Genomic DNA, 21,408 nt, shown 5'->3' with positions numbered 1-21,408 from the left:
GCAGGCAGCCTGTGTACCGTGACGCCCCGTTAGCAGGCGGGCCCGCTTCCGCCCACGCGTCCCGCGCATTGTTCGCGGCACGACAATGGGAACGCCTCATTTAGCCCTTATTTCCTCCTGTCTTGCAGCCTGCCGTGCGATTCCTCCGGCCCAGACCGAATTTTCTCCTTCCCTTCAAGCAGCCTCTGACTGCAGGACTGAGATGAAGGTACAGCAAGTTGATTCATTCCTGCCGGTGTCAGTGAGTATGGATGTGACGAGGGACAATCCCATAGGCTCCGTTATAATTATAGTTAAGATTTATAAAATACTCTTCTTTTTCAGTTCAGTTCATTAAAGTTTGAGTTCTTGGTGAAATATTTTTTATTGTATTAACTAAACGAAGCTCTTTTTAAAATCGTTTCACAAATTTTATTATTCGACCTATGTTTCGGGTTATAAGCCCATTTTGTAGTACATAACTGATGCCAAAGATGAGAACCGAGCACAGGTTTAAAACGTTGACATATTTATCTTTGCTCGGTTCTTCTCTTTGGGGTCAGTTATGTACTAGAAAATGAGCTTATGACCCTGTTCAGGCCGGCCGGAGTGGTTCGAATCCTGCCTCGGGGATGGATGTGTGTGATGTCCTTAGGTTAGGTAGGTTTAAGTAGTTCTAAGTTCTAGGGGACTGATGACCTCAGAAACTAAGTCCCATAGTGCTCAGAGCCATTTGTTTGGACGCGGCCGCCGACGAATGTATGAATTCTGCCATTTTCACCATTTAGGACATACATCCCACAGACGGTTGATCTCTGCACCTCCCGAGGTCATCAGTCCCCTAGAACTTACAACTACTTAAACCTACCTAATCTAAGGACTCACACACATCCATGCCCGAGGGAGGATTGGAACCTGCGACCGTAGCGGTCGCGCGGTTCCAGACTGTAGCGCCTAGAACCGCTCGGCCACACCGGCCGGCGCTTATGACCCGGAACCAAGGTCGTACAGTAATAATAAAGTTTGTGGGACAAGACGACTAAAAAGTGTTTCAGTTAGTTGATTCAATTACCTTCTGAAGTACGCGTGCTCAGTGGGAAAAAAGCGAAAGCAATGAAAGAGGTTGCAAAGGGTGCGTGGTGGGGGAGGGGGAAGGCGTACGAGCGCAGTCTGCATTGTTGCCAGATCTCCAAACTGCTCACTTTTGCTCTTAAGTTGTGTTTATACAAGTGTAATTCATGATGCTTATGTAAACAAAACTCTGCACCAATGCTCTTACTTGCGTAAGTCCCGGATGTTTATCCATCTGATTCATTTCAAGTTGTCAAATGTTCAAATGTGTGTGAATTCCTAAGGGACCAAATTGCTGAGGTCATAGGTCCCTCACTACTTAAACCAATTTAACGCCAAGGACCACACTCACACCCATGCCCGAGGGAGGACTCGAACCTCAAGCGGGAGGGTTCAAATGGCTCTGAGCACTATGGGACTTAACTTCAGAGATCTTCAGTCCCCTAGAACTTAGAACTACTTAAACCTAACTAACCTAAGGACATCACACACATCCATGCCCGAGGCAGGATTCGAACCTGCGACCGTAGCGGTCACACGGTTCCAAACTGAAGCGCTTAGAACCGCACGGCCACACCGGCCGGCCCCAAGCGGGAGGGGCCGCACGATTAAGTGACATGGCGCCTCTAACCGCGCGGCCTTCAAGTTGTCCTCTCCTTCACTTATGTTGTTCCTGTTGGTTGAAAGAACTGACAGAAACTCAAATGGCCTTTATCCTATTGGCTGAGGCTTGGTTGCCTTGTCTCAGTTACTATAGACATCACCAGCATAGTACTAACGCGCAAGTGTAACTTCCTTTAAAAGGTACACATCATTACTTCCACGCCAATAAACCAGGCTGACAACTAGGAAAACAAGACGCAGCACTAATACGCAGTTATGTAAAAAAAAAAAAAAAAAAAAGCGTTCACTGTAAGGAACGTGAACTTACATTAGTAGCGTGTTAGAATACTGTACTTCGCACTGCAGTTACTGACGTGTTAAAAAATGTGTACGTATAGTTAAGAAACGAGGGCTCCTATGCTTTCCGATACCTTGTTTCAGCCACTATTCGTTGTCATCCAACAATCCACATTTTAGCAGTGATGCAGGAACTTTTTAAGAACGTAACCACTGTAAGGAACTTCCACTCACACTAGATATTATTTTTAGCCCTAGTGATGCCTATATTTAATGTTTAAACAACTGTACTGCTGGAATGGGATATAATCAATTGCAGTGTTTTTATTTCCACAAATACCACACTGTGGACTGCACTGCTTTCACCGAGATGGGCTCCCTATGAGCACCACTATGCGTCTAATGGTCGCAGGCACCATCACATCGCTGTGCAGCTAACGATGCCGCTATCAAAGCGCATGGGCGGACGGCTGTACAATCAACTAACACTCACCTCGCATGCCTCTGTTCTAGTCTACCACCCAGGCCGCTGCAGCGATCAGCCCACTACTGCAGCTAGCAGTCTGTTAATTTTATCAGTGTAGTATTTGCAGAAATGAGGCGTCCAACCGCGGCAGAAGCGATGGGGCTTTGATATAAGCCGTAGGTATATAAGGGAGATAAAACCTATACGCGCGCTTTAATAAATGAAACATTATAGTGACATGGAGTCATGACGAAACTACTATTACACCTATACGGCAAGAATAGTGCGGCAGCAAGAAGCATACTGGGGAGAAATTGGCATGGAATCAGTGCAGAACCCATTTCAAGGAAATACATAAAAAATCCTGTGGGTATACCATATGAAGTGAAATGGTTTATGTTAAAATGCATTTTCTAATAGACTAACTGCCTTGACTATTGCGACAGCTTCGTGCAGACTACTACCAGCTTATGGATGTGCATATAAAAAAAGATTTTTAGCAAAATGGAGTTTGGTGACTAACATTGAACCACGATTTCTGTGTACAAGAAATGGTAATGCTATGGTAAAGAAAGATAAGACTGTTTTATGTTGGTGAGCTCCAGTTGTAAAATAAAATACATAGTAAAATATACTTCGAATTACAAGCTCAGGAGTGGACCAAGTTATCGGTAACCATTTTTTGATCAATTTTTTAAGTGCCTTGGTACGCATCTAGTAGAAACTTATACATCTTCCCCAGCTAAAGAGCATCTGTGCTCTGCAACATGAGAAGATTAACACTTATAGGGCAGAGTCTGGGGTTGGTTTCCTGGGCGGTATGGCTGATCATCGGTTCTTTTATAGCACTGAAATGGCGAATATTTCATATTTGCTGCACTTAAACCTGTCTGCGCGGTTTTAGAAGCCAAGACAGACGTTAGCGAACCCAATCATCAACAGGTTATTGCCCACAGAAGTTGATGCTGGTTACAGTGGTTTTTTGCCGAAATAGATGTATTCATAATACGTTCTTGATACGGCGAATTGTTATACTCCCATTGCCATGGCAACGCTGTAGCAAGAGCGCCGGATGCGTGGAGCTACAACGATCTAGCCAAAGCGAAGTGTGCTAACTTTGTGCTGCCCATCTTATGCACGATTTTCATTCCTGTGGGCAACGCTATACTACACTCCTGTACCGTGAAAGAAGGATCCTGACCGCTTTCAAGCGCGTATTTCCAAATTCTGCCAGAAAAACATAATCTTCAGCAACTGTGGCAACACGAGTCGTTGCCATAGAAACAACCTTGGTTAAAAGTGCACGTTGGCTGCACCCGACTGTAGCTGTTAACTGTTGGCGCAATGAATGATGGGAAATGAACACTATGAACTGTCAGTTGGATGTGAGGAGGCAGTGACATTGCTCGTCCATAATTGCCTTTTCTTTGTAAATGAAGGCGGCTGGTAATCTGTCGCACTCGCAGCAATTTAAACTGAACCGCAAGATCCCGCTCTAATCATTAACTCCGAAATCATGATATATTAGGTAGAAAAAGCGAAACATTTATGATAAAAATGATTCCAAAAATCCTTTAAACTCTTCTGTTATTTCTCAAGCCAACAATCACCTCGGAAATCGTGGCATATCCCGAAAGCCAAATATTTGTAACAAGGATGGTTTTAAATAGTTGCTCATATTTGGTGATAAAAGGCAAAACATTTATAACAAAACTGATTCTAACCCTTTTAACTCTCAGCCTAACCACAAAATTGGGAACAACTACAAATTTGAAAAAAAGCCAGATATTTGCGACAACCAAGAGATAAAACTGAAGCTATTTTCATTGGCTACCATATAGTACCACCTGACGAATTGCCAGGTACAGCACACAACGGAGGAGACGGGTACACTGTAAGTGGACTTTGGCCTAAAATCACATACAGGATTGGTTCTGGTAGGATTACGAAGTAACTGCACCACGTCCACTTTGACTGACTGGGTTCTTGTCTCGCAGTAAGAACTATAGGTCTCCGCCCCTGTTAGCTGAATAGTCAGCGCGTCGGAATGCCACGCCAAGGGGCCCGGGTTCGATTCCCCGCTGGGGCAGGAGATTTTCTCTGCTCAGGGATTGGGTGTTGTGTTGTCCTCGTGGTCATTTCATCCCCATCTCCGACGTGCAAGTCGCCCAATATGGCGTCGAATGCAGTAAGTACTTGCCCTCGGCGGCCGAACTTCACCAAATGAGGGACTCCCGGCCCACAATGCCGTATGCTCATTTCCATTTCAACTGTAGGTCTCACAGTATACGCCAGTCACGTACCCACCCAGATAATCGTGCATGTTAAAGTGCCCGAGACACAGATCGAATCCGGCTGGAGAATTAATGACAATTTTTAGTATGCTATCCAGTCTGGATGTGGTTTTTACACGGTTTCCCACATGATGCTAAGTGAATAACAGACTCATTCCCAAGTACCACCTCAGTTACATGATTCGCAGACATATGAAACTTACATCCACATTCGCATGAGTTACACTACATGCAGACTGTTGGTCTACACATATTCCATCCTTGAGGGAGGTAACAGGAGAGGCATCCAGCCACCCCGTCAAACTAGCCATGTCAAATCCGTTAATAACCATGCCAAACCTGCACCTATGCGGGACGGAGGCACAAGAAGGCTACTGTGCCAGTCACGTGACACTCCAAACTGTTTCGTCTCCCAGGCTACGGGCATTACACGTGAATGAATTAAAGGGTATATTGAAAATGTGGAAAAATGAAACATTATTTGCTTAAAACTAGCATTTTCCCTGCAGCTTAGTTCACGTTCACGTTCAACACACACATGAATGCTTCCCTCCTCACCTTTCCCTCTGTCCACCTCATCCTCCCACCTCTATTCGCCAATTGCTCCTCCCTGCCCTCCTCCCTCATTTCTTTGTTTATTTCCTACACTTGTTCTATCTGACCATACCCTTCTTCCCCCTCCTGTGTTCATATCCCCCTCCCCCTCTCCACCTCGTCCTTCCCCTCTTACTTTTCCTACTGTCCACTGCCTCTCTACATCTTTCACATTTCTCCCGCACCTTTCCCTCCTCCCACATCTCTCTATCTCCTCCCCATCTCTCTGACTAATTTCTCTTCCTCCTTCCTCCACACTCGGTTCAATCCGGCTCCCCCTTCCTTCCTCTCTTCATCTCCTCCTTTGTGACTGTCCCCCTCTCTTTTTCTGTCCATCTCATCCTCCCCTTCTCCCACCATCAATCTTCTGTTCCCCCCTCTCTCTGTTCATCCATGACCATATGCATGTGTAGCCCCTGCAAGGGATGCTGATACTAATCACACAACACACCTGTTGTGCTGGTAGAGGTATCAGAGGTTGAAAGTTCTTTTTGTCCATATCTGTGCTCCTGTGTGAGCTAAGAGGATCTGGCCCCTACAGTGCAGTTATATAGCAAGCGGTATGTCTACCAAATTTGGTTGAAATTGATCCAGTGGTTATACTATATATATATATATATATATATACTCTATTATTATCACTTTGGTAATCCATGGCTTGCCTCGTACCATATATTTCAGCACATCTGCATACTGTTCTTCATTTTCCAACTGCTCACCTTCTGCTTTACACCCTCCACCTGCCTTGTGCGTCTCCTCCCTTCTCTGTCCAGCTCTTCCTGCCGCTCACTCTGTCCATCCCCTCTATCAATCTCATTCTGTACCACCCATGCTCACCAGCACCTGCAATGCAGTTCAGTAAAGCAGGCAGACACTGCTACAACAACAACAACACACATGTTGTACAGGGCATGTTAAAAATCATAGGTTTGAAAATCGTTTATTTGCACTGATGTACAGGCTGCCATGAAAGGCAGGTCGATACTACTCCATGCCTGTCGTGCAGGGCAGCCTCCATGCAAGGCTCTAGAGAACCATTAGTTCACCAGACATGTAGGCTGATGCTGTTCACACACAACATGTCTGTCGTGCAGGCCATCGTATACGCCAGGGATTACCAGACATGTAGGCTGATGCTGTTCACACACAACATGTCTGTCGTGCAGGCCATCGTATACGCCAGGGATTGGGAAAAACGCATTTTTGCGTGCATCTCTACTCCTATTGGGCTAGGGGGTTATAAACCAGTGCTGATACTTTTGAGATCTGCTGCTTCTGTGTCAGATTTGTTTGAAATCGATCCTGGAGTTTGAGAGGAGATCTTGGACATACCTAAATATACACTGCTTTATATATACAGGGTGATTTACCTGCCCCTACCACTATCGTTTTATGCAGTGTGCAAGTTACATCTGGCTCTTGCTTGCTACATGGAAACCATTAGTTCTACACAAAAAATTAACAGGACCTTTTTTGTTGGAAATTTATTGTGGTTAAATTTTGTACTGGGCTACGGTTTCGCTGGAGGCCATAGTTTTCGAGTTATTCAAGAAAAACGTACAAAAGTGTCTCTCAAATGCACCCTCACTCCCACACTAAGAACCCACTGATCAAGATGTCTAGTATATTGTTCATGGCACTCCCTGCTACTACCGTACAGAAATTTACGAGTGCACGAATTATTTCCCCCTTTTTACCTATTTTGCTCTTCATTGACTGGCCTTATTGTGCCACTGGATTAGTCGAACACTTATGAATTGTAAAACTGACTTCTGTATAAATTTAGCAAAAATTTTTGTTAATTTTAAGAGCGTAAATAAATAATTACGTCTCTATATTCGTCAAGTCTTCTGACTGCGAAACTACTGTGCTTGCAACGGTTTGGTTTGGTTCAAATTGTTTTGGCGTTAAGTTTTAGCGTAACGTCTAAAAAAAGTCGTCTTCATTATCCTTACGGGCATGTTTAAATTAATAACGTTAACGAAGTAGTCCAATATACTGGTTGACGTAGTTGCCCAATCAATAGAGACCAAAAAAGGTCGTATATCGAGAATGGTTCGCGTAGTCGGAAATTTTTGTACAGTGGTAAGAGGGAGTGCCACGAGCAGCAAAAATACTAAAATTCCTGACTGGTGAGGGATGAGTGTAGGTGGTGAAGGTACATTTGAAGGTGTTTTTGGTACGTTTTTTTTTAATGACTTGAAAACTGTGGTCTCCAGCGAAAATGTAACCCAGTACAAAGTTTAACTACATTAAAATTTCGCAAAAAGGTCTTCATGTTTTCTGTAGGGCTAAGCGAGCGAGAGAGTATGAAAATCTCGCGCTTTGTTTTTTGAAGGCTAGGTGTAACACTGCAGGTTGCATAAAGCGTCAACGGTAGGGTCAGCTGAATCACCATGTACTGAATAACCGACCGCGTTGTAGTGTCGATAGATTGTAGGCTGTAGGTGGCGCTGCTGTTCTTTGTAAATAAAATGAAAGTGTTGTTGTTCTATAATTAATGCCGTGCTTTCTTCTGTTCACAGGTTGGTAGGAGCTGTGCAAGACTGACACCGGCGTCTTCCGTTTTTCAAGTATTTGATGCAGATCATGGTACGTGTTAGAGATTAGCTGCTCGAGTTGACCCTTGACCTTGTCCATTTCACTTTTTAGCGAAATGTTTATGCTACTGACAAGCTACGTTTGTAACGTAAGAGAGGGAAGTCTTCCCATTCCCCGTTGACATTGACGTCGGTGCAAATGATATTGGCCAGTATTGTAAATGAGAAGAAAATTAGCTGTGCAGTTGTTTGAGGATCAACGTCGTGTATTCTAGGGAAATATGCGTAAACCTAAATTTGCAACGCCAGACGGGGGGAATTCAATACTTACTACTCCAGAATATCAGTTCATTTGAACGCGTATGCCCGGTGAAAAAATAGTTTGTGTATCAATAGCTTTCATATGAATGCTTATTCTCGCTAGAGATGCCAAAGTATTTTCTTGTTTATTATTTTCACGAGATAGACAATTCTGAAAGGCTTTCGACGGTACCTGTGTATCACGCCTTCGACTGTTAACCAAGATACGACTGTGCGGAGAGCGTCCATAAATACGTGACACTTTTTGACTTACAGAACCATGTTCGTTACACTGGACGACGGATGGTCTACAGAGACGAAAGTAACACCGTGTACGCCCCAAGAATGTGAAATAGGACCTCTTAATGTTTCCATTCTACATAAACGACTAACTAAATAGGACTAGCAGCATTGTCAGTTGGTTCGCTGTCGATACTGTTGTCTTCAGGTAAGTATCGTAGTTGCAGTCGCAGAAAGACTTGAATAAAACGACCACTTGATCTAGTGAAGGCCAATGTTCTTTAAAAGAGCCTAAAAGTCAAATAATGCCTATAACATAGAGAATAGACCAGATAGTACCTAACAACATGATTAGGCATCTAGTTGTAATAGCAAGATGAAATCTAACAGTCATTGAAAATCATTATTAGCGAAGGCAAATGGAAGATTGCTTTGGGACAACTGCGAAGCATCTGTAAAGGAAATCGCATACAAGAGGATTGTGCGACCAGTTGTTCAGTACTGTTCCAGACCTTATCAAATACGCTTGACAACAGACATCGAAGAAATTCGGAGACGCGCTTCTAGGATGTTCACAGGTCAGTGTAATACTTAGGTAAGTGTGTGAGACGTGACATGGGAATCCTTCAAGGAAGATGACTTAGTTCTCACGAAAATCTATTAGGTAATATGGCGATCCTGTATTCGAGAAGGCCTGTGCGACCATTGTTCTTCCACCATCGTTTACTTCGCACAGGGGCCATGACATTAAGATAAGAGAGACGACGCGTGACGAGAGATATTATCCCTTTGCACAATACGCAACGGCAATGAGATCGAAAGTCAATAATACAGATATGTCATGCGTTGTACTGTGGCTTTCCGAGCGTGTGGGTGGAGTGTGGGAGAGGTTCAGATGACCTCCGAGGAATGTCGGGTTCCAGCCGTTAGCTGGAATTGAGGAAGGGAGTGTCGGAACAGGAAACAAACAGGACTGGACGGAGTGGCCTGCCTTGACCGGAAGCCGTCCATAACGCGGGGGTGGGCGCACGTGCGCACTGCTTATTATTTCTGGCGGCTATATCCGCCGTGGCCTGTGTTTACGCGCTGTCCGGCCTAAGGAACAGCCCCGCCGTGCTTCCGTATGGGCGTGTAGACGCGGCCTGCACGTGCCCGCAATAACGGCTCTAAAGAGCCTCCTATATCATCCCCGCTGCTGCACTGCACAGGCTTGTAATTTCGCCGTTCCGCAAGCGCCATTCTTTCCTAGTGTCGTTTTCTCTTATTTCTGGGCCTTGATTTCGCTCTTTTCGTTTCCTTCTTGTTCTCCTCCACTTCTGCCCCCCCCCTTTCTCCTCCTCCGCCTCCTCCTCTTCCTCCTCCTAGATAAAAGCATCCATCCATAAGTCGATCATCTAATAACAACGAAGCAAAGCTGCGCATTGGCTAAGACATTGCACTCTCATTTAGAAGGAGCGGGAATCACATATCCCCCGGGATATAGGGAATTAATTTTTCCATGGTATTCTTAAAACAACGAATTTCTAATCCCATCCTTGTCCAAACTTATCTTGTATTGTCTATAACGTCGTTGCTGACAAGATGATGAATTCTCACTACTCTTATTTTATGACTAAGAGGCTAGACTTTCGTTTGGAAGGGCCCGGTTTGAAATCAGCATTTGGCCATCCAAATTTAGGTTCTCGGTGTTTCTCTAAATCGCTTAAGGTAAATCGCGTATCGCCTCTTTCAAAAGGTCGTGACCGATTTGCTTCCCCAATCGGAGCTTCGCCGACTGTACGTTAAACCGTAATGCCCTTCCTTCCTTTAAATCCCAAACACAAATACTACAGATATCCATGAAGTACGTTTCTCTCAATAGGGAAGAAAGAACAATTCCTTGGACTCAGCAAATCATACCACGGGACCCACTTTAGTGCTGTGTATTATAAAGTGCTTTCTTGAAATGGTTCTGAGCACTATGGGACTTAACATCTGAGGTCGTAAGTCCCCTAGAACTACTTAAACCTAACTAAACTATGGACATTACACACATCCATGCCCGAGGCAGGATTCGGATCTGCGACCGTAGCAGCAGCGCGGTTCCGGACTGAAGCGCCTAGAACCGCACGGTCACGGCGGCCGGCAAAGTGGTTCCTCCAAGTTTCCGAATCAGTATGTGATAACCATCAGCATCTTTATGCCACTATGAAAATGATGACAGGACAAGATTTTAGTTAAATATTTGTTTAGCAAGTCATAATTGTAAAAAATATTGCCACGAATTATTTACAGAAAAATGGAAATACCGACCGCAGGCAAGATCAGTTCGGTTTCTGGTGAAACGTAGGAACACAACAGCCAGTACTGACCCTACGACTTATCACAGAAGATAAAGCAAACCCTCGTTTATGGAATTTGTATATTTAGAGGAAACTTTCGACAGTGTTCATTTGTACAGCTTTTACAGAAATCTGACGGCAATTAAAAGAGTCGTAGAGCATGATACGACAGTAATTGAGAAGGAACTAAGACGGAGTTATAACTTGTACACGACGTTATTCAGTTTTTACATTGAGTTTAAATTTTGAAAGGGAAATTAAGCTCAGGAAGACGAAATAAAAACTTCGCGGTTTGCCGCGATATTGTAATTCAACCAGACGGCAAAGGCGTTCCAGGAGCAGATGAATGGGATGGATGGTGCCTTGAAAGAAAGCGATAAGATGAATATCAACAAAAATAAAACAAGGGTTATGGAATGTAGTCGAATCACACCAGGCGATGGTGAGGGAATGAGGTTAGAAAATGAGACACAACAAGTCTTTCCTGAAGATGATCGTGTCTAAATGCAAGGCTTTGTACGGAAGTGGAACGTGGGCGATAATCAGTTATGACGTGTGGTACTGTATATGACTGTTGAAGATTAATGGGCAGATCGAATAATACGTGGAGGTACTGAATCTAATTTGAGCGAAAAGAAATTTATGGTCCAGCATGCCTCAACAAGAAGGGGTCGATTGATAGGACACATGCTGAGGCATCAAGAAATAGTTTGGTAATTATGGGAATTGGGGGAGGGGGAGAGGGAATAAAAATTGTAGAGTCAGGTCTAGGTGTGAATTCAATAAGCAGATTCAAATGGATGCAGTAGTTACTCAATGATGAAGAGGCTTGCTCAGGACAGACTAGGGTAGAGAGCGGCATCATACTAGTCGTCGGATGAAGACCACATCAACGTGAGGAAATATAGAAATAGATGACACAATCAGTACTGTTGCACATGCGGGAAATTTGATGAGCAGTGAGCCATTTGTGGACGAGCAGTGATGTAGTTTGTCGCAGCGTCGAGCGCTATCGTTTTTTAATGGTTCACTGCAATTTGGATACCTGGTAATAATCCAAGGCCATGACACAACTTAATCCTCTGTCACATCTGCTTCTCGAAGTCTTCGTCAGTGACGGGAGGCCACCCATGGGCGTTTTGTATAAAATGACGTCCGACCCATACACGAAGATACAAACTATCACGGTAAATATCGGTCGGCGCTGCATTCTAATTTGTTACCACAAGCCTAATCTCGTAGGTTGTGGGAGCAAGTCGCCACTTCCAAAAGCTAGTATAGCGATGCTGTATGCGATCGCGTTTGCCTACTGCAGCTTGTAGCAACCACCACCTCGCCTCGCGCATATGTCATATGGCCTGCCTTCTTTTGCCTTTGTGGAAACTTGCTTTGTGAATATGTAATTAACACTACGATCTGCAGGTTCAGTTTGATTGCAAGTTATTGGCACTATCATGGAGCTGTAACTTCATTGTCACTCCACGTAAGCCAATGTTCTTAACGTCATCGCAAAGATGTTCAATATTACGCAACTAGTGTCCTCAAATCAAAATATTTTTATATGAGAACAGTAAAAGTGACTAAAAGTCGCATTATGTCTTCAGGTATTGCTGTTTTCACCTAATGCATAAGCAATTTTTTTTTAATTTAATTTCACGTCTCTGTATCAAGAGTCAAGAGAATAAAACAACTGAAATTTAATCACAGTCGTTTTAAAGGAACATTACCACCGAATGAGACTGATAGACAACATTCCTTGTACATGTGGAAGATGGTTCAAATGGTTCAAATGGCTCTGAGCACTATGCGACTTAACTTCTGAGGTCATCAGTCGCCTAGAACTTAGAACTAATTAAACCTAACTAACCTAAGTACATCACACACATCCATGCCCGAGGCAGGATTCGAACCTGCGACCGTAGCGGTCGCTCGGCTCCAGACTGTAGCGCCTAGAACCGCACGGCCACTCCGGCCGGCTACATGTGGAAGAAGAGAAGATATGAAGCACATAATGTTCGTAGGACCGGGAAAGAAAACTACGACAAATAAAACACTAAAATAGCTGAGTGGTGTGGAGTACCAGGACAGCCATTTCGTTGTCACTCCGTTCCCATCAGGTGCCACACTCATTAAAAGAATTTTTTGGAGTATTGCCGCGTCACCTTATTCAGAATTCAAATAAAATGTACCGGCGTTTCGGACGAGTTGTAGCGGCCTTCCTCTGGCCAAAGACTTGTTGTATTTCATAAGATGACGCGACAATGCATCAAGAATTTTGTTATTGAAATTGGCGCTGGCTGTGGAAGCCTACGCTTTTGTAACAAATGCCACAGTTATAAACGTTCATATACTATTCTCAAAAATTTAGGATTAAAAATTAGATCCTGCAAGTACGTCAAAATGTTTTTCTGCTGTATGCATCTCTAGGACGACATTGTGATCCAGGAATGACCCGGGAAGAGTTGCTATACGAGACCGCCTGCGAATATGGTTCCCCAAACGGTCAGCATCAGGAGGGAGAAAGATTGATATGGAAAGAGTTGCGTAAACAACCCAACACGATGGGAGACGAAGTAGACATACATCTTCTGGAGCACAGTTGTAGGGAATTTCACCACAAGCTTATGAAAATCTGGCAGCAATGTTAGTGTATGAATGTTGTTATTGTGGTATTCACCCCCAAAATTGTTTTCATGCAACTCTCCACCTTACTACATACTGTGCAAGCATCTTCGTCTCTGCATAACAAACAGATCCTTGAACCCGCTTGCTGTGTTCAAGCCTTGGTTCCCCTCTCCAATTTGACCCCCCCCCCCCCCCCCCCCACACGCACACATCCCTCGTCTGTCAAGTCGATGACATCTTGATGCCTCAAGATGTCTGCTATCAACCGACCAATTCTTTTAGTGAAGTTCGGCCACAAATTTCTTTTAAACGCAATTCATGTCATTACCTCATCATTAGTTATCCGATCTACTTATATCTGATCTTCAGCATTCCGTTGTAGCACCATATTTTAAAAGCTATTTTCTTACCTGAACTGTTTGTCATCCATGTTTCAATTCCGTACAAGGCTAAAACCGGTCCACTACTTCAGTGCCCCATGTCCTTATCTAACGCCCCAGCATCGACAGATTTAATTCGAGTCCACTCCATTACCCTTGTTTTAAGTTTGTTGATGCTAATCGTCTAACATTCTTGAAGACACTGCTCATTGCACACAGTAGCACTTACTTCATCAAAACTGATCCGATAATCAGTTATCACAAACTACACTTATTTAACCAAAATTGCGACAAAACTTGAGAGTCCGCAGTTGTTCTAGAGCGAGAAACACCGCAGTGCTTGATTTCTATCCTACTGTTCCTCCTGCAGATAGTCCCCCTCCCACATTAGGTGAAATCATGAAAACTATACAAGGCTTGAAAAATAACAAATCTGGAGGTGGTGATCGCGCATCTTGGCTGAAATGTGGAAATACATGATACAATAAAACCTCTCCATGATATCATAGTGAAAATTTGGGAAACTGAAACTCTACCCCCAAGTTGGACAATAGCAATTATTCACCTACTTCATAAAAAAGGCGATAAGAGTGATCTGAATAATTACTGAGGAATCTCTTTGCTACCAACGACGTACAAGATCTTTTCCAGACTGTGGTTAAACAGAGCTGAATCAATCAACAATTGGGCGAATATCAAGCTGGTTTCTGGACATCAAGATCCTGTGCAGAGCAGATCCATAACCTGAAATCGGTTATATAATACGCCAAATAAAGATCAAAAACGTCTGTTGCGACCTTTGTCGACTTTCAAAAAGCGTATGACTCAGTGATCGAGAAACAATAAAGAACACCATTGCCGAATTTGGTCTTGATAGGAAAACAATCAATCTTACAAGCGCCACTTTAAATAACACAGTGTCAAAGGTAAAGTTCAGAGGCGAAAAATCAGAACCATTTGAAGTCTGTACAGGTGTGAGACAAGGTGGCCTGCTCTCTCCATTACTTTTCAACTGTGTCCTGGAAAAGATTGAGAGTGGAAAACAAACGTACCGGCAGGTTATGGGATTCAAATTGGACACAAGAGAAATGGCCTCAGTGGAAACTGTTTGGCTTTTGCTGATGATCTGGCACTCATTGCAAATAATATTGACGAAGCCAAGCTTCAAGTGTCCAGCCTACAATCAATTGCTGCTAAGACTTGCCTAAAAATAGCATTTAACAAAACTGAATTCGCCACAAACATCAAACGCTCCTCCTCATATTGAAATACAAGAAGAGAAAATCAAGCAGTCGATGAAATTTAAATATCTTGGAGAAATAATTACACCTGACGGTTCAGAAAATGCAGCTGTAGAAAGTAGGTGTTCTAAACTAGAAGGTGCTTTTCATCTGTGCAAAGACTTATACAAACGCCTGTCTTTAAACCTAAAACTTTGTCGTTACAACACCGTAATTAGACCGCCAGCTTTGTATGCATCAGATAGTTTAAACATGACGAAGAAAGGACCACTACGAAAACTTGAAATAAAAGACTGGAAAATTTTAAGGAAAATCGTTGGCCCTATCAAAGAAAACGGAGAATTCAGCCGAAGACACAACTGTGAATTATACGAACACACAGAAGACATTGTTACCAGCATGAGCAAGCGGAGAATGATGTTTTTTGGTCATCTGGAAAGAATGAACCCGCAAAGACTTACTCATCGCATACATTCATCAATTTCAAAAACAAAATCGCATTGAAAATGGGCAAGCCAAGTTAAAAAGGATTTACAGAAAGCTGAGATTGCATTTGATGATATTCAGGATCGAAGTTTTCAGAGAAAAAGTCAAAATGACTAAAAACCTTATTTCGCTTACTACGCCAGTTCCACGTCCTGCCTGCAAATGGCCGCGCAGGATTAGCCGAGCGGTCTGAGGCGCTGCAGTCATGGACTGTGCAGCTGGTCACGGCGGAGGTTCGAGTCCTCTCTCGGGCATGGATGTGTGTGTTCGTCCTTAGGATAATTTAAGTTAAGTAGTGTGTAAGCTTAGGGACTGATGACCTTAGCAGTTAAGTCACACACATATGAACATCTGCCTGCAAATGGTCAAAATGGAGAAAAGAAGCAGTCAGCGAAAATGAAAATCTACTGGCAAAAGAGGAAAACACAATCAGGGGGAAGAGACAAAAATCTTCGTGGTCCATAGCAGGCCGAAACAATAGGGAAAAAAAACCTTCGTGAAATAACGATCTTCGCACTCGGCTATGTAATCCAAAATTTACGTGTTCACCTTTCTCAAACAGGACTGCAGCGTTTTAAACACAATTTTCATGAAACTTCCTGGCAGATTAAAACTGTGTGTCGAAGCCGGGGCTTTGACTTCGGCAGTCAAATGAGTTACCAGTCGTTGAGGTAACTAAGCGCGACTAGGGACCAGTCCTCACGGCTTTAGTTTCGTGGTAAAGTTTTGTACGGAGTTAAGTTCCTACACTGTGGACAGTTGGTTAATTTGGCATTCAGTAAACTCGTGGATTAGAAGGCGGCGGCGGAGGCGTGCGTGCCTGGAAAGTTGTTTGCGGCGCGGCAGCTTTGCTGATCAGAGTGGCCCCGCCGCCAGGTGAATGCAGACGTGGAGGGCCCCGGTCAAAAGACTCCTTTGTGGCGCGGCGCACAGCCGCGGCCGCTTTTCAGGGGCCGACTGCGCTCTGCGTGGGCAGATGTTATGGATCCGCCGAAGCCGCACTCTCAGCGCGCTGCGCCGACGGCTATTACAACGGCAGTTCCAACTATCTGCCTACCCAGATGTGAAGTGTTTCCGTGAAAATGCCGTCTCATGCTCTTCCTTTTACCACATTCTGAAAAATCACTCGCGTCTTGTTTAGTTTTAATCAGCGTTTGTGTCGTCATTTTCTGTATTTCTCTGTCGTTCCTTAGTTGCTTCTGTATTCTTGGAGATGCGGACCGTCTATGCAACTAAATGAGAAGCTGTTTGTTTTGAGCCATATGCGTTTCGCATCTTTTGTGAATCACATTTAGTGACCTGTAATACATCTTTGTTTTATGTACACAATAATTGCATTATAAGAACAATTCCAGGTCTGCTACATGACAGTGTTCCGTTATTCTTTAGTTTCCAGATGAGAAACATCTTTCTGCAGCGCAAGTTCAGTGAGGTTAAATTACTGTTTGGTTCTAATTACAGTGTATAATACGAGGGTTGGAACTTTAATAGTGGCAACTATTTATTTGCAGCTCGTACAAAATAGGTACGTTTTTCAAAGCTTTACTGACCTTCAGAGTAGCCACCAGCATTGTGTACAACCCGTTGCCAGCGATGTGGAAGTCGTAGGATAGTCTTAGCAGTGCGAGTTGTGTTGACAGTTCGAGCGGTGCGGTCTATTGCCCGACGAATTTGCAGCAGTTCTGAAGCGAATGCCGTGAAGTGTTTCCTTCAGTTTAGAAATCGAGTTGAACTCACGAGGGCTTAAGTCAGGGGAGCTCAGTGGGTGGTACAGCACTTAGCAGCCCCCATCAGTAAAACAAATCAGTAACAGCTTGCACTGTACGTGCTTGAGCACTGTCCTGCAAAATGATGGCCAGGTCCTGCAGAAAGTGTCATCGCTTCTGTCTCTAAGCTGGTCGTAGGTTGTGTTCCAAAAATGAACAGCATAGAGACAGGAGTGATCACACTTTCTGCAGGACCTGACCATCATTTTGCAGGACAGTGTTCAAGCACATACAGTGCAAGCTGTTACTGATTTTCGTAAAATGAAGAACAAACCGCCTTCAGTCACAAGTTGCATTTATTTATTGCCCTATGCATTTCAAGCCCTGGAGGCTCATCTTCAGGCGCTTTTTAGTGATTTACATCAGCTTTTTCAGTTGAAACAACTGAAAAAGCTGATGTAAATCACTAAAAAGCGCCTGAAGATGAGCCTCCAGGCTTGAAATGCATAGGGCAATAAATAAATGCAACTTGTGACTGAAGGCGGTTTGTTCTTCATTTTACGAAAGTAAAACAGTCGCGGACGAAATACTGAAAAACAATGGATAAAATTATGTTACTGATTTGTTTAACTGATGGGGCTGCTAAGTGCTATACAACCTACTGCACTCCCCTGACTTAAGCCCTCGTGAGTTCAACTCGATTTCTAAACTGAAGGAAACACTTCACGGCATTCGCTTCAGAACTGCTACAAATTCGTCGGGCAATAGACCGCGCCGCTCGAACTGTCAACACAACTCGCACTGCTAAGAGCATCCTACGACTTCCACATCGCTGGCAACGGGTTATACACAATGCTGGTGACTACTTTGAAGGTCAGTAAAACTTTGAAACACGTATCATCTTGTATGAGTTGTAAATAAATAGTTGCCACTATTAAAGTTACAACCCTCTTATTAATTCATATGTGTCGTCCTAGAGTCATCCGTGACTAATTTGCGTACATCAGGACGTGCGATTTTCGGCGTTTCTCGAACACATTCAACTGAACACTTCACTTTCACTATTCACTGGGTGTTTTTGTGGGTACTACTACACAGTGATACCAACTGTCGCTGTGTGTTTTTCGTTTACCTTTTGTTTGTGTCTGCAGTTCGATATTCGTTTCTTTGTCGTGTTGTGTCTGTGTGTGTTTTACTGACTTGGTCAAATATTACTGTCTTGCTCATACCTGGTGGTTAAAAAAAGTGCACTATTTACGGAGGTCCATTGTGGAGTTTAATTATCGTGTAGCAGCGAGAGTTTGTAGGCAGGCTAATGCGTTAATGCCGGCGGCTACCAGGCGCAAATCTGGCGCTGTACACTGTTTGTATGACGCTATGACATCCAGGCTGTCATTTGGCGAGCCATAAGGTGAGTGAACAGTATGACTATCAAGAAGAAAGATCGTGCTCCATTAGTGAACATGTTTCATTTGTGTGGCAGCAATTGCTGAGCTGCATTGAAAGAGCATCGTCGACTGAAAGGCCTGGGGAGAAACCCAACGTCATTAAATGGTTTAAAGTAGGTCATAATGAAATTGAAAACATGGGTGGGCTTGGTGTGACACTGGAAGAGAAGGAATCCTATGCTGGTGGAAGCCACTGGTGGAAGTCGCTGTTGCTGTAATTGACCATCCAGCACGTATTCCGGGTAGAGCTAATGATCGTGCAGTGTTACGAGAATTGTCCATACCGTTCTCAGCAGTACGGAAAGTTTTGCGGTTATTTTACACTGGTACCCGTACAAGATCCAGACGGTGCTGCAACTGAAATCTCATGATCTACAGCAGCATTCTGAATTCGCTTTTCGGTGCCTGGCACAGAGCCGGCCGCGGTGGCCGAGCGATTCTAGGCGCTTCAGTCCGGAACCGCGCGACTGCTACGGTCGCAGGTTCGAATCCTGCCTCGGGCATGGATGTGTGTGATGTCCTTAGGTTAGTTAGGTTTAAGTAGTTCTAAGTCTAGGAGACTGATGACCTCAGATGTTAAGTCCCATGGTGCTCAGAGGCATTTGTCTGGCACAGATCCAAGTTGATGACATCTGGCTGAGCAATATTCTGTGGAGTGACGAGGCACATTTTCCACTACAGGACGCAATGAATAGAGGGAACTGCCGAACTTGGGGTACTGTTAAATCGCTTTTTGTGGACGAAGAGCCGTTGTGCTCCCCGTATGTGGCTGTGTGCTGTGGATTCACAAGCATCTTTATTCTCGATCCTTTTATCTTTGAAGAGAGTATACCCAGAGGTCCTCTCAGGTGTTCCGTAACATGTGCACATTATCGAGACCTCCTTGTACAGAATGAGAGTCCTGCTTTGGAAGAACGCAACTATGTGGAAACTACTGGGAAATCTCTCATGTAGATCGACCAATGAGAAATCTACTTAATGCGACCTTCCACGACCTTCTTATCTCCAGAGGTTTTCCAGATGCATCGCCTCAAGATCACATGATCTGAATTCATACGACTTTCGGCTCTGGGGATATGTAAACAACGCTTTTACCAGGCCAGGAACGCGTTCGGTCTCTACCTGGTCTGAAGGCCAGTATACAGGAACACGTTGCTCAGATTTCACCGGAACTGCTGCAAGCAACTGTTGATCACGTCGTTTACGGATACAGCATCTCGTCGGCGTCTCCGCTGCTTATATTGAACAAATAGCGTAAGCGTCCGTTAATAATAAAATCAACATTATATCTTTCTCACTGGTTTTACCTTTTCTGTTCACATCACTTTCCTAATAAAAAAAAAATGGCTCAGCACTATGGGACTTAACATCTGAGGTCATCAGTCCACTAGAACTTAGAACTTCTTAAACCTAACTGACCTAAGGACCTCACACACATCCATGTCCGAAGCAGGATTCGAACCTGCGACCGTAGCGGTCGCGCGGTTCCAAACTGTGACGCCTAGAACCGCTCGGCCACCCCGGCCGGCCTTTCCTAATCCATTACATGTGTATTCACAGCGCCGGATTTGCATCTTGTGGTCAATATTGGAACTAATTTGTTTGCGGTGTAAATTGGTTACGCATTAATGCTTTGGAATATCTACGAAGTTTCGTTGTCATACGATAGTTAGAGCCCACACTGGCCTATTGAGAGTAGCTACGTGGCGGAGGTATTCAGGTGCGGATTTACGTGTCCCCCCCCCCCCCCCACCCCCCATCTCTCTCTCTCTCTCTCTCTCTCTCTCTCTCTCTCTCTCTCTCTCTCTCGCCCCCTCCCTCCCCTCCCCTCCCACCTGCGACACACACACACACACAGGCTCACTTTTAAAGTACCACAGATGATTGCGATTTTAATAATAATAATAATAATAACAATAACAATAAAATGTACACACACACAGGCTCACTTTTAAAGTACCACAGATGATTGCGATTTTAATAATAATAATAATAATAATAACAATAAAATGTACAATATGTTGTAGTAACAATAATTGTGACTGTTATTTGTAAACATCAGTGCTTAGCATATTGCTTTGACACAATGTGTAAAAATTGTTACCTGAGAAATATAGCATTTGAAAAGCATTCTTCCATAAATTTGAGCAGTACTTGTGTCATACAGTTCATTTCAAAACCATAATAGCAGCAAATTCCCCAACTTCGAGAATATAAAGTCGAAATATGTACTCCGGCCGCGGTGGTCTAGCGGTTCTAGGCGCTCAGTCCGGAACCGCGGGACTGCTACGGTCGCAGGTTCGAATCCTGCCTCGGGCATGGACGTGTGTGATGGCCTTAGGTTAGTTAGGTTTAAGTAGTTCTAAGTTCTAGGGGACGATGGCCACAGATGTTAAGTCCCATAGTGCTCAGAGCCATTTGAATTTTTTGAAATATGTACTCACCGTTATCAGTATTTCACTAAGTGTTGCTATTACGAACATAGATCTGCAGACTTCGGCTAAGTGATTAAATTAGGCGAATGCTGTTACGTTAAGTCATACCCGTTTGCGTTCGAGAAATTAGCTTTCTGTTACTTTTTTCTTAGGAGATGCACTGTGTCTTTTTGTTTTGTCTTGTTGTACCCAATATTCTGCGGTTTGCCGGTTCTGCATGTGGACGGATAAACGGTATCTGAATCGTTATTGGGAGCAGGTACAATCAGCTCGTGAATTTTCGTCTTCAGTTGGCTGGAATGCAACAAGCTCATCCACCTGGGAAAGCCCTCGAGCAAGCATATGCAATGTATCGACTGTTAAACATAGCTTGCGGTTGCCT

General features: G+C 43.9%; 1 protein-coding gene across 2 annotated transcripts in view; it reads left to right on the top strand.

Moving 5' to 3' along the window:
• Window positions 1-21,408, top strand: part of LOC124545215 (afadin) — a 1,085,620-nt gene that overhangs the window by 381,743 nt on the left and 682,469 nt on the right. Inside the window, exon 1 of one of the 2 annotated variants that reach the window (XM_047124082.1) lies at window positions 7,870-7,896. The exons of the other annotated variant lie outside the window; for it this stretch is intronic. Within the exon in view, the coding sequence (XP_046980038.1) occupies window positions 7,885-7,896 (12 nt within the window). The 5' untranslated portion in view covers window positions 7,870-7,884. Of the gene's footprint in view, window positions 1-7,869; window positions 7,897-21,408 lie in introns of those variants that run through there. 2 annotated transcript variants of the gene reach the window in all.

Source organism: Schistocerca americana, chromosome 8 (genome assembly GCF_021461395.2).
Source record: "Schistocerca americana isolate TAMUIC-IGC-003095 chromosome 8, iqSchAmer2.1, whole genome shotgun sequence".
In the NCBI taxonomy this organism is placed as follows: Eukaryota; Metazoa; Arthropoda; class Insecta; order Orthoptera; family Acrididae; genus Schistocerca; species Schistocerca americana.
Note: the sequence above shows the minus strand (reverse complement) of the source record. Positions and strands in the feature narration are given on the sequence as shown.